Consider the following 13,860-nt stretch of genomic DNA (forward strand, 5'->3'; position numbering starts at 1 on the left):
ATTCTGGCTCTGTAGAGGTAAAGCCAGAAGAAAGAGCTAAAACAAGGAGACAGATTTATTTTTGTATATATATCAATTGAATTACTGTCTAAATATCACATGAATTTTATCTGTCAGCAACTTCTCAACAAAGAAAATAATAATTTTTCATTAAAAAATTTATTTTCACATTGGGTATTTTGTAGTCAGCTTATGAAGACCAAGTGTTAAAGTAATTTGCCTAGATGTTGCAAATCTAGCTTGTTTAACAGGAAAGCATGACACAAATAAGTACAAAGAAGTAATGAATGGCTACTAAACACTTGAAATTCACACTTGTAACATTCAGCAATGCTACAGCAATAGTTTAAGTTAGACTGATATTTTTTAAGTTAGTATGACTTGCAGAAACATTCTGTTAAGACATGAATTTTCAATCTTTAGTTTCTTTCACACTAAAACAGTTTTAAGACCTATATAAAATCCTCTCCTGCAATTCAATGTTAATAGCATGTGAACAATTCTTCACTTTCAAATATTTATTTAAAATATTTAAATATTGATTTGATTTTTTGGCTTTTTTTGCAAATGTGGTCCAAACATCACTGTCACTAGAAATACTTTGCTTACTTAGTGGATATTTGGTTCCCAAATATAGTGGGTTTAATTCCTTTGCAGGAATCAAATATTTGGACAAGAGAACAAGTGACTGTATTCTCTTGTAGCCTGGTGGAACGCAGTGATTTCCTTAGGGGAGGTCTCTCAAGTCTAAGGTGATTTTCCTGAGTCAAACAGTGGTATTGGTACATATATGCTCTTTCTACATAAATTTAATTATGCCATACAACTTTAAATGGTTTTACCCTCAAAGAGCTGGTACAGGCTTGGATCACAAAAATGGAGAAATAATGGGGTTTTCACTCATGAAATGGGAGATGTGGACTGAATTCACAAAAAAGGAAGGGATCTCAGGGAATACTATAATACTGTTTGGTAAAATGAGAAGGGAGAACCCTACCATACTTTATAATGATGGGCTAGACTCAATAAATTCCCAAGTCCTCTTTAGAAATACATAGGAAGCCAGGGCTTTCAATTTTCTACAGAATGTTCCAGCAGAAAATACATTCTACCTTCCAGAAAAAGACTCACAAAACTGTCAGACCATTATGACACCCTGAATTCTTCTGTAGACAAGGTCCAATGATCATTCCATCTTTTTTTGTGTATTTAAATGTATATGTCCTCTTCTGAACATATTAACCCAAACTTTACCAGTATGTCTGTATGGTCTGAACTAATACATGAAAGGGTTGATTAGTGAATAGCTGAACTAAATATGCAAATTACAAAGTTTTCTTTGAGGCTTTATTTGAGATGTTTTAAAAACTTTATCAATGTCAACGTGTCAGCCTGCATTTCTCTGTGAAATCTTGAAACTGCTCTTTCATCTATGTTGTAAACACATCAACAAGTATGTAGAATGTCTTGACTTTGAAATCCTGTCACCTACTTTCTGTATCGTTGTCAGTAGTCAGCTTGTTATAAAAGTGTTTCATATCTAACTCTGTTTCTTTTGGTAGTGTCGACATACTGCATTTTTCAACTGTGCTCCTTGCTGCCTTTTCCATTTTTATCAAAAATTCTGTGTGACAGAATTTTTCTCTTTCTTCGCAACATGTTGATATCTCAGGTTCTCCACTGTCACCAAAGCAGTTGTGCTACTTTGAGGATAAGTTGAGTCTGTGTAAACCATCTTCAGTGTTTTGAGCCAAAGTGCAGTGGGATTTTGTACTCAAGTGTTTTTGTGATGATGAGAAGTCCCCAAGCTTCAGTCATTGTCTTTACTTCTTGGTTTGGAAGTTTCCCAGAATGCGTTCTATTTAGTACTGTGCCTACTCCTGAGATGCTTGGCAGTTTGGAGTCTACAGTTTGCTTGGAACAAACCTGTCTGGTGATGGACAATTTCTTAAATGTGAGTGTCCTCAGATATTCTAATCTACTGTTTCTCATGTAATTTTTGTTTTGGTTTTGGGTTTGTTTTCAGAACATATCGGGAACTGGTACAATTGCCTCAAGTGCCCCAATTAGAATCTGAACATCTGTATTTAGTTACTGCATTCCAAAATGTAAGACACTTGCTACTTTAAAGTTTTGAATTGCACTGTTCCACAAGGATTTTCAGTCTCAAAAATACAATACTGCTGGAGTTTTTACAGCGGTACAAATTTGGTTGAGTTGGAAAAAAATATTCTGTTCAAATGCCTTTGAGACTTGTGCAATGGAAATGCATTGATTTGTACATGAAGTACTGAATGGAGAGCTTAACCATAGAATCCTTTAGGTTGGAAAAGACTTTTAATCAGGTCCAGCCATTAACTCAGCACTGCCAAGTCCACCACTAAACCATGTCCCTAAGGACCACATTTGCAGATATTTTAAATCCCCTCCATCACTTCCCTGGGCAGCCTGTTCCAATGCCTGTTGCCATGAAGAATATCCAATCCAGATCCTGTCTGGTGCAACTTCAGGCCATTTCGTCTTATCCTGATACCAGATACTTGTGTCGTTCTTGTGTGCTGCATCTGCAAGAGTACAGTTTCAAAGGCCAAGTCATGTTGAGTTCCTGCATCAGTATGGTTCCAGTGCTGTAAAACACCATTTCCTAGTATCTTATATGAATCAGGAGCATTGGCTTGTGTCCATTCCATCATCTACAAGGATGCACAACACTTCTGCACTTGTACTTTCTGCCGTGTGTTACTTGCACTGCAGTAATATCCCAATGCTCTCCTCAGGACTAGACCACAATTTGTTACCTGTGTACAAGACACTCTGTTTTGCACTTAATCTTTTTATAATGTATCAGTAAATATATTATCAAGCATTGAATTCGTAAATTTAAAATAATAAGACTTAAGGCAATGATCATAAAAGCTGAAACGGAGAAAATACAAACTTTAAAGAATGTATGCTTTCTACATTAATGCAAGGAGAAAAAACTTCATTTTTGAAGCAAGATCAGTGTATGAACTTGTTTCCACCTCTATCAGTATAGATCACATTCCTGATAACTAACATATCATAAAGAAACATTTTCTAGTTATGGTGTGTTTCAAAACCAGGTTGACATGAACCAGAGATCAAACAAAATCTGTATACACGGACCTACTTTGAAAGAGCTAAGGATCTGTAGGGTGTTCAATCATATAGTCTGCAGAAATTTAATTGGCATATTGTTGGTATTTAACTCAAAATGCACAGCATAGCTACAGTAGGAAAGATTATTAGAAATAACTGAGTAAGTAGGCTGTCATCCTAGGAAAGACAGTTTCAAATTAACAGAATTATCTTTGGAATACATATGTGTCTTGGCCCTGCCTGCATTAAGTCATTAATCATACTGGCTGGACCCCCCACACTTTGCATATGGATCACACTGCTGGCTTTAAACACTGTGGTTATTTTATTCCACCTTTAATCAGTATAAATGTAATAATTAGGATGTGACCATGGAAAGTGAAGATGAAGTTTTCTAGAAATATTTAGATGAGCATTTCAAAGAGAACAGTACCTAAAATATTTGTTTGTTTTGTTTTTGTTTTGTTTTGTTTTGTTTTTTTCCCAAACAAAATGGAGTGGACACAAACCTAAGAAAACTAATTCCTTTGAGGGGGAATCAGACACATAGTTGGTAAGTGGCCATAGTGTCATGGTTTCCTCAAATCACTGTTTGCCAAAATAATAAACCACATTTGAAAAGATTTAAACTGTCTTCTAAAGAAAGCATTAAGTGTAAAACAAAATGTATTCTAAAAATTCATCATGCATCAAACCTGTATTTTCAAAACTCATAAAATTTCTTCTATTCCTCTACTATGGACAAATATTTATTGTTTTTAAAATGAAAAAAATTATTTTAGGAAAACCTACATATATTTCTTAATACACTTATCTATTTAAAGGAAGAACTCTAAAAAAAATGTTACTTATCAGGAGTTCTGAATATTTTTTTTAATTATAGAATTATAATTTCCAATCCAAAGCAAGAAATCTTGCTGACAGGAAACATTTTCAAAGGGCATGAACCATCAGAAGATCTGGAATCCAGATGTTAGTTGTATAGCTGTAAACAGAATTGATTCATAATAATTTAAAACAAAGAGCTAATAAAATAAGAACATTTGTTGTACTTCTGTTGAGAACTGACAAACAAAATTGCTCTAGCTTTAAAAAATCCATTCCATCCCTACCTTTAAAAAAGTACATTGTTGGAATTGACAGGAGGAAAATAGCCAGATATTTTCCAAAACAGATAGAACTTTCAGGTTTGTCATCTGTACAAAAGCAGACTCCACGGACACTTTCCAATGGCATGTTTTTTGTTTCATTTTTAAGGGAAGCAGCAATGCCTTGGCTCCTAGGAGATACCTTCCAAAAGGGTAAATATCACTATAGCATTCATCTCATTTTCTTTCCTTCTGTGTATGTCTTATTTTATCAGCTGAGCATTTGATTGAGATATAAGGAATTGTAAAATATCAGCTACGTGAACTGTAAAGTCTATACTTAATGATATCTCCTTTGTCTATCTGCACAATTGCTAATGTCTCTATAGGACATAAAATAAATGTTTGTTCACGACAAGGTTTGTTCAGGGTGGAATTGTAAATGTGGAATGTGGTTGTTTTGTTAATTTGAAGCATTTAGCATATAGACTAATACTATACATAGTGAAAACAGTTCTTGGTTAGTCTATACCTGAGAGATTAATCTCTTAATTGTTGAAAAATGCAATAAAACCAAAAAATTTATATAGTATGGGTAAGAAACCTCACCATGAAAAAAAACCACCAATAATGCTAAAAATATTTTATTTTAGGCAGATAGAAATGCAAGTTCAGGAGCTAAACTGGGCGGAGCAGCATGTGTTGGGGGCACAGACGGGGGCAGGAGCAGGCTCGGGCTGTGCCCCGGGGAGCCGCGGCTGCTGCAGCGCTGGCGCAGCCCGGGGCGGACACGCAGGGCACCGCAGCATTGCCACGGCCCCGGGGAGCCGCGTTTAGCTCTCGGAAGAGCCAGCCTTGCAAACACTTACACACCTGAGTAACTTCAGCTGCCACAAATCAACTTCTTCACCTGCTTTAAGTTTTTAAGGCGTTTTATCCTAGCCAACCTTTGATAAAATGGAAGAAACTCCCCTTTTACCTCACCTAGGTAACTTCTAGGTAGCTAGTTACTTCCTAGGTAACTGCATTTTTGCCTTATTTTTATCTTACTGGAAAAGGTTGCAAATATAAACATCTTTTTAAATTATTGAGTTTTACAATTTCTTTAATAAATTAATGATTGCAACCACCTCAAGCACTGATAGAAATCATGCAGCTCAGGAGCTGTGATTTCATGCTTTCTAACATTTCTCAGTGATTTTTGCCATGACAAAGGGTGCTTTTTACACACCAATGGTTTTTCACGTCTCTGAAATTGTGGATACAGCTCAACAAAGGAAACTGAGAGAAGTCACCACCAATTGTGAGCTCAGTTACATCTTCCTATTTTCTACACTCAATTTGTTTGTCGCTGATTTGTTCAGTTTGTAAGTTCTGAGAAAATTGAATGCTCTAACAGCTCTGTATTTATCAAGTATGAGAATTATTCTGTTATCATATGGATCACTGACCAATGTCTGGTGCTCATGATTTTCTAGTTGTGCTGTTCTGGAACATGCAAGTTTGTGACTTAGTATGCGATCTCCATGAGCTGGAAAGACTCAAAACATATGGCAGATCAGATGTTAGGCTTGGGGAAAATCAAAAATTAAACTGTCTCAGAGCAGTTGAGAGACTGCTTTGCTATATATTTTATGTGATTTGTGTGTGTGTTGAGGGAGATGTCACCTAGGGAAAGGAATTGAAGAAAAAAATAGCTTTAAAAAATGAACTGTTTGTATTACGGCTTTAAACATTAAAGTCTGGTCAGCTAAAAGCAGATGTTGTGAACTAAGATGGAAACTTGCCTGAGGCCAGAATCAAAGAAGGCATTCACTAATAGTAAGAAGGAAAAATGCTTTCTGGTTTCAGAATTTATTGTAAGCAAAAAATGAATGCTTACTGCATGCTTGTAAGCACAAACATTTTCCCACTTTTATTCAGTTTGCTGAATAAGATTGATGGCTTCAGAATCTTATTTCAGACAACAGGTTCATTACCAATCCTGATTGCATTCTAAGCTCTTTATAAAATCTTTTGTTGTTGTGTGCTGGACAAGATCCTGTCATGTTGGAAGTAGGAATGAAGGGCTTCTCACCTTTGGCTGTCTGTAATTGGATGGGGAGGTGAGATAAAGCATCTAAATGTATGCTATAAAATTTGGAATATTGTAATACAACCCAATTCTGATGCAAGTCTTTCAAAGGGAAGAATAAATAAAGGAAAGACCAGAATATACACTGGATAGTAAAAATTTATGTAGTACTTCCTGCATTGAATTCCTAATTGACCTGGGCTTGCACAACTTGAGTGAACACACTTTATGTAAATATGCACAATGTCTAACAATTTGAAATGGAAAGTTAAAAATTAATCAATATTTTCAAGAAAGAAAAACAAAAAAGTTGATTAAATAAAAATTATTTATGTTAAAATCAATCAATATTTGAGAAAATATTCTCCTTTTCATCTATTTATATATGAGGAAATACATATTTACAGTAGCTGCCTCTATAGTATTTGTTGAATGTCATGAAGCTTTGAACCAGCTTAAAATTTAGACTGTTTTAGACAGTTGTGCCATTTATTTAAAATTTGCTAGTTCAAAAGCTATGCTCTAATGGCAAGTCCAGAATTTTAAGTTGCAGTATTTCAGCAGGGAGAGGAGAAAGCAACCTAATTCTGCATTTTACAAATACTTTGTGATATTCTTTCAGTTCATATAATTTGAAGAATTTTGCTGCACAGTTTGAGTAGCGAGGAAAAACCATTATTATTATCAAAAATCCACTAAAAGGATGAGATTTCTTTGTGTCTTTATTTCTTCCTATAAGAATAATTTGCCTGAGTCGTATGGCTCAGGAATCGGCTACCTTTTCTAATTTACATGAGGGTCGAAGTGAGTAAGGACTTTTCAAGAGAGTATTCCCAGTAAATCCATGCGTGGACAAGCTCTAAATCCAGCACCAGTGGAGTGTCTCCACATTGCTCTCAGGCAGTTCTGACAGGGAATGTAGGCCCGCATTTTGGCAATAGAGGATTTTCGAGCAGGGGCTTTGTCAGGTGCTGCGGTGCCGGGCCCCTCAGAGGGAAGGCGGCGTGAGGCGAGTGTGAGGCGGGTGTGAGGCCGGAGTGAGGCGGGCGTGAAGCCGGTGTGAGGCGGGCGTGAGGCCGGCGTGAGGCCGGTGTGAGGTGAGTGTGAGGCGGGTGTGAGGCCGGTGTGAGGCGGGTGTGAGGCGGGTGTGAGGCCGTCGTGAGGCCGTCGTGAGGCGGGCGTGAGGCCGGTGTGAGGCGGGCGTGAGGCGGGCGTGAGGCGGGCGTGAGGCGAGCGTGAGGCGAGTGTAAGGCGGGTGCGAGTCCGGTGTCAGGCGGGTGTGAGGCGGGCCCGCGCCCTCCATTTCGCGTTGGGCCCGAGCCCCGGAGCGGCGCCGAGCCCTGAGGGAGCGCCGAGCGCGAGCCGTGCGGGCAGGCCGGGCCGCCATCGCCCTTCCACCCCCCCGGTGAGGCGGCTCCAGCGCGGCTCCCGCCGCCGCCACTTTGCGCGGTGCGGGCGGCGGGAGGCGCTATCGGTGAGGCGGGAGCCGCAGGTTCTCCCTCCTCGGTGCAGGGAGCGGGAGCGGGAGCCTGGCTGTGAGGGGACTCGCAGGGCCCGGGGATGCTCTGCACACCGGGCAGTTCGGTTTTTCTGGGACAGCGCCCCTGAACGTTGTGCCCTTCACTTTGGGCCTCTGGAGCTGTGATGAAATACGTGGAGTGAGGAGAGGATTAGCTTTAGGAGGAAGGTAGAAAGGGCTTCAAAACTGAGCAAGTTCTCTCGTGGCCTGCAGTGTTTTTAGCGAGGTGTTTGTTAATGCAGATACATGAGAGAGATTTTTGCTCTCAGTAAATGTGAATCAGTGGTCTGTGCTGCTCCTGCAAACACCTACTCTCTCATTCTGCCATGTGGAATATGCATTTTCCCTGTGGAATCCCAACAGCATGGAGCGTGTGGAAAAGATGGTTTGTTTCCAGGCCATCTTGGAAACGTTTTGAGTTCCTCCCCATCACGCCCACCCTGCCTTTTTTGCTTGCTTCTTTTCTTTTAAAAGTCTGAGAGACTTTTCACTGTTTCCCAGCTGGAGCCGGTGGGTGAATGCAGAGCTGCATAAAGGAGTGTGTTCCTTTTAGATTTCACTTGTCTCACAGAATGACCATTACATCTCCTATTATTTTTATTTACATTACTAAACAATTAGGATTAATAGAGCTGGTCAAGTTAAAAATGACACGGAGAGCAGAGCAGGGGCCTAGGAGATCAAACATTGTGTATAACAAAGGCTGCTCAGGAATGGGAATTATAAATCCAAATTTAAATGGAAGTTGCATAATCATATATTGATGATTCCCTGCCTGAGGCAGGAAAACCATTTCATGCTGATGTGCAGTATTTACAGCTCCTTGATGCTGATGGAGCGGAGGTTATTTACATGGAAAGTCACTAACACAGATTGTTACTACTTCAATAACAACTTGGTTAGTGCTCCTCACAGATACTTTCTGCTGCCACTGTTGATACCAAGCCTGAGAGCTCCTGCTTTAGATTATTGACCCTAAAAGCATGGAGGCAAGATTAAACACCTTTATTAGATTTATCAGTGTGATTTCTAAATTCTAGATTTATCAATGTGAAGGGGAAAGTGGCAAAACCTGGCAGTGAGGGAGTGGTAGAAATTGACAGAAGTGGTACTGCAGACTTCCTGTGTGTAAAAGGGGCATTGACAGATTTTTTGTTTGAAGTTCTTCACTGTATTCACAGATAGTTTGATTACATGCTCTATATTCTGGCATTATGAAATGCTTTCTTTCTGAAATTTGAAACCGCTCTCTGAAATATTTGAAGATTAAGAGATTCTGTGAAAGAAAATTTTTTAAATTTTTTTGATTCACAGCTGACAGTCTATAGTAATTAAGTAAACCTGGAGCATATTTGCAAAGCACTCTTAAAGACCCTTTTCATATGTTACTAATGAGATGCTAGAATACAAAATAAGTGTCACCTTTAGTTTTATCTCTGTAGATGAAGAAAGCTTTGCTTTGTTATTTTACCTCCAGAGTTGGCCTTTATTGAACTTCATTTGTATTTTACCATTTGTCTCAGTCTGAGATTTTTGACTAGTGAAATCAGTCTGAGATTTTTTGACTAGTGAAATCATCTGTGTGATGTTCTTTTAGTATGATCTTTGCCTTTTAAAGTTGTCCTCAAGCAAAATTAAGAACTATAAAACTTCTCAGCAGAAACACATAAAAAAGCATTTCTAATGCCTACAGATGGTGCTAAATGAAAAACATTGAAATTATCTGGGTATTTATAATATTTATGTGTACAATAAATAATTTAGAAATAATCTCTGGTCCTCATGTTTCAGAACAAACCTGTTAACAACTTTAAGGTGTTAGGCTCATACTCCAATTATCCAGGTAAGCACTTTGCATGTTTATAAAAGTCTCATTTGGTTGTAAATTAAAATAATTGTTGGGGTAACAGTATAATTTCATTTTTTTAGATAACAATATGATTTTGTTTTGCAAATACTTGACAGACTCATAACAAAACAATTGCAGGGAAAAAAAATACTGGCTGCAGTATTGTATAAAATAATCACAAAATATGCTGAGCTGGAAGGGACCCTCAATGATTATCGAGTCTATCTCCTGGCCCTGCACAGCACCATCCCCAGGAGTCACACCCTGTGCCTGAGAGCATTGTCCAAACACTTTTTGAACTCTGCTAAGCTGGTGCTGTGACCACTGCCCTGGGGAGCTGTTCCAGTGCCCAACCACCCTCTGGTTGAAGAACCTTTTCCTAATGTCCATCCTAAACCTCCCCTGACACAATTTCAGGCTGTTATCTTGGGTTCTGTCACTGGTCACCACAGAGCAGAGATCAGTGTCTGCCCCTCCTCTTCCCCTCATGAGGAAGTTGAAGAATGTGATGTGTCCCCTCAGTCTCGTCTTCTCTAGGCTCAATCTTAGCATTGTTCCTAGAATTTAAATACTTTAACATAAAGTTTATCTGGATCTTCACTCCTACCCATTTTTTCTTCCCAGATATGTCACAGTTTCTTGAAGTGCTGCCCTACAAGGCTTTTTTAACAGAAGTATTAGGAACCAGATTTTATCAGGATAGAGGTTATCTATTAAGGAGAAGAATTATTAAGAAGGATTAAGAATGCAATCAAGAGCTATAAAATAAAACAATATAGAAATTAAATATTGGCACTTAGAACTAATGAACTTTGTGTTGCTTTAGACAGGTTCAAGTCTAATAATTTCAGTTGTACATTTTCTTGTGCCCTTTGCAGACTAAGGGACTTCACATTTGATCCAAAAATGTTCAACTCCGCAGACATGGTCTTTTCACTGGATAATTTGTTTTACGAAAAAACAGATATGAGACAAAGGTAAATCTTTATTATTACCACATATTGTTTTCCAAATAGAATCATTTTACAGCAGTGTTTTTCTTTCACTTTTTTTTTCTACTGATAGAAATGTGGGGCTAGAAATTTCTAGGTCCATAACCCATATTTTGAAATTACTCTCCAAGGACATTCAACAATGCAGGTGTATCTTAGAGCTATAAGAAATAAAGGTTAGCAGTAGTTTTACCTCTGTAATTTTATGTTATTAGAAGTCACATGAATATGTTTTAGCAGGAGAAACAATGGGTTATTTATGACCCATTTTTGTACTAGTTGTTGTGGAGAGTGCTTAAACAACGCTTTTATTTCACATTCGTGTGTTAAAAATAGGTGTCTGGAAAATGAAAAGCGTAAAACTTGGTTCATTGCACCTGCTCCAGCCATTGCCGAAATTCCAGCTGCAGAAGAGTTGCAGAGGGAACTGGAAAAAAACTCTGCCAACACTAATATGGGTAAAGTATCACAGAATAGAATCTCAGAATCATTGGAATGGTTGGAAAAGACATTTAGGATGATCAAGTCCACCCATAAACCTAACACTGCAAAGTCCAACTAGACAGTAATACTTGACATTGGTATTAAATTACTCAACAAATAATGAGTGTGACAGATCATTCCTCTTTTGCTGTGAAATATGAAATATTCTAGGTATGCAAGTAGAGACAAAGAATGCATTTGAGTTGAGAATGATGGTGTTAGATGTGCCAGGAGCATAGCACTCCTCTTTAGGCATATACGTGCTACAAGTTTTCTGTACAGAACTGGGCAAGGTAGGATGAATAATCAAAATTTCAGTTGCTGCACATTGTTTCACAAAGTATTGTAACACAGTGGGAAGTGGCTGTAAGAGCGTAATGTTGTCATATGGATCTGATGGCCTATCTCCCACCCAGGGAACACAGACTTTATAGGAAACTCACTTTTTTCTTCCTTTTTTTGGGGCTTTTATCAAATTACTCAGGCAGCCAAATTTGAATCTGCTCACTAATTGCTTCTAAGTGGCATATTCCTAGACATGTAGGATTATCTTAAGGAGAAGTATTTTAAAGAATTTAATTCCTTTATCTCTGTCAGCTAGATTTGTGCATTTTTTAGCTGCTGTGCTGATTTATGATATTCTCTATTTAGGAATTATACTAAAACAGAAGGTGGTTTTTTTCTACTTTATGCAATAATAACTCCATTAAGAGCTACTTATTTAAATAAACTTTTTGATGTTTGTAGAATTAGAACTCTTGGCACTGTGTCACAAACAGGGCATTTTAAGTTTGGGTTTCTAGATGGATGATACTGAAATTAAGACAGCAAAATAGGGCTGTTTTGTTATCTTGTTGCATTTATTGGCTTATTTTTGTTCCTGCCTTTGCCTTCCTGTTGCCAACAGTGATGCTTGCTGATCTGGTCAGCCAGATCAGGACACTGATTCTACTGAGAATTAACTGTGCAAAATGTGATAATTAACCAAGAGGGTTATGAAACCAGCCAGTCACCAACCTCAGGACCAGTTCTGACTCTTGAGATTGCAATGTTTTATATCAGCTGTTTGTAGAAGAACTTCAAGCTTGGTCTTTTGTTTTAAAAGATCCTCTTTATTCTGGGACAGGGTGAAGAGTTCTGTCATACAAACTATTTTGTAGTTCTGAAGAATAGTTTTTATCCTTTACTTTGCATAGGAAGGAAGGAAAGGGACTTTATAACTTTTTAATTGACAATGCATGTGTTACATTCATTAGCATAAGTCATAAAGTTTTTGCAATAAGATAGAAATATTAGTTTGTATAATAGATGTGAATTTGGCTGATTCTGTGTGAAAGATACTTGATTAAATGACTATGAAAAAGAATATGAATATTAATGAAATAATAATTTATCATTTTTGTAGGAGGGAGAAAGCACGAGAAGTTTATACAACAATGTAAGAGTAAGACAGAGGAAGTAGAAGATGAATCATCAGCACCTGTTCATTTTGGCATAGCCCCTGAAAAAGAAGTCCTGCAATTAAGTCTAGGAGAAAGAGATAAAATTAGTTTTCAGCATGAAAATCTGAAAGTGGTTTCATCTTTTCTCTCCTTTGATGAAAATAAAACTAGAGGAGTAATAGATTTTTCTCAGCAACTGCAAGATAAAGCTTTAATTGAAAACAGTGATGATGAGAGTGTCCATTCAACATTAAGAAAAAGGTATGTGTCTAGTCAAATCAAATAATTTATCTCTGTTAGAATCATTATTTTACATAAATCTGTTGAACACAAATTTTGGGATCCTTCAACTGAAGGTACTTTAGTAGGCTCCAGATGGTGATTCTTTCAGTATAAGGAAAAAAACGTTTCTTGTTGGCAGTGTTTTACTTCTTTAATGAAATGTGTCCTGAGCTCAGCCTCATTCATGACAAAAAGTAAGCATCAGGTTTGTTGCTAAAATTTTAAAGAAATTTTTAAGTAACAAAGCTTTTGGAAAATACTGCTCTGGATTCTTTATCTGCGTGGTGACAAGGAAGAAGGCTGAGATCATTGGCTTTGCCGGGCAGAGGTCAGGCAGTCAGGAACACCTTGAGCAGTTCTCAGTGGGATTTCAGTGCTGCCTGGGAGGAGAGGTTTTATCCATAAACTGCTCTTCTGTGTCCAGCTCCTCCCATTCCTCAGAACCTGCATGTCTTTACTGGTATTAATGATGCAGAAATTCAGAGTTAATCTGCTGTTAGGAATCAGAGCCCATCTGGACAGGCAGTTTATTCTTTCATGTTCTTTCTGGAATGAAAGTAAAGTTAAAATATATCTTGAAAGGAGTCTTCATGTCAGATTACATAAAAGTTAGATACAATTTTATTATTATCTTACTAGTTCTGCTGCTAATACAAATGTATATCTAATATTTTTCAAATATTAAACTCTAACATTACAATAAGCTAATGAAAATTCTGGATCTTTTGCAGCTTATTTAAAAAGTCTGACAATATGCATAAAACTACAGAATTTAAAGCTGGTTCTGTTGATGTGAAAGAAATTGGCACTTATTTGAATACGAGTGAAAACATGAAAGAAATGACAAAAGAAGGTTTTTTGAGAAATAATCATCATGCTCCAATAACTAAAGACTCAGATTTTACTTTGCATAGTGTAAATAATGAGGAGATTGTGTCTGAAAATGGAATTAAAATTCAATCATTTTCTAATGCTTCAGCGATTCTGGATATGACAGGTAATTATTTTTAC

General features: G+C 37.5%; 1 protein-coding gene across 1 annotated transcript in view; it reads left to right on the top strand.

Annotated features, from left to right (window-relative positions):
* Nucleotides 1-10,574: 10,574 nt before the first annotated feature.
* HFM1 (helicase for meiosis 1) overlaps nt 10,575-13,860 on the top strand; it is a gene marked incomplete at its 5' end in the record, with an annotated part of 31,629 nt that continues 28,343 nt past the window's right edge. The window contains 4 exons of the mRNA XM_079314054.1: nt 10,575-10,627; nt 10,979-11,100; nt 12,522-12,828; nt 13,581-13,846. Of these exons, the coding sequence (XP_079170180.1) occupies nt 10,575-10,627; nt 10,979-11,100; nt 12,522-12,828; nt 13,581-13,846 (748 nt within the window). The remainder of the gene's footprint in view (nt 10,628-10,978; nt 11,101-12,521; nt 12,829-13,580; nt 13,847-13,860) is intronic.

This window comes from Erithacus rubecula, assembly GCF_903797595.1.
Source record: "Erithacus rubecula genome assembly, chromosome: 10".
In the NCBI taxonomy this organism is placed as follows: Eukaryota; Metazoa; Chordata; class Aves; order Passeriformes; family Muscicapidae; genus Erithacus; species Erithacus rubecula.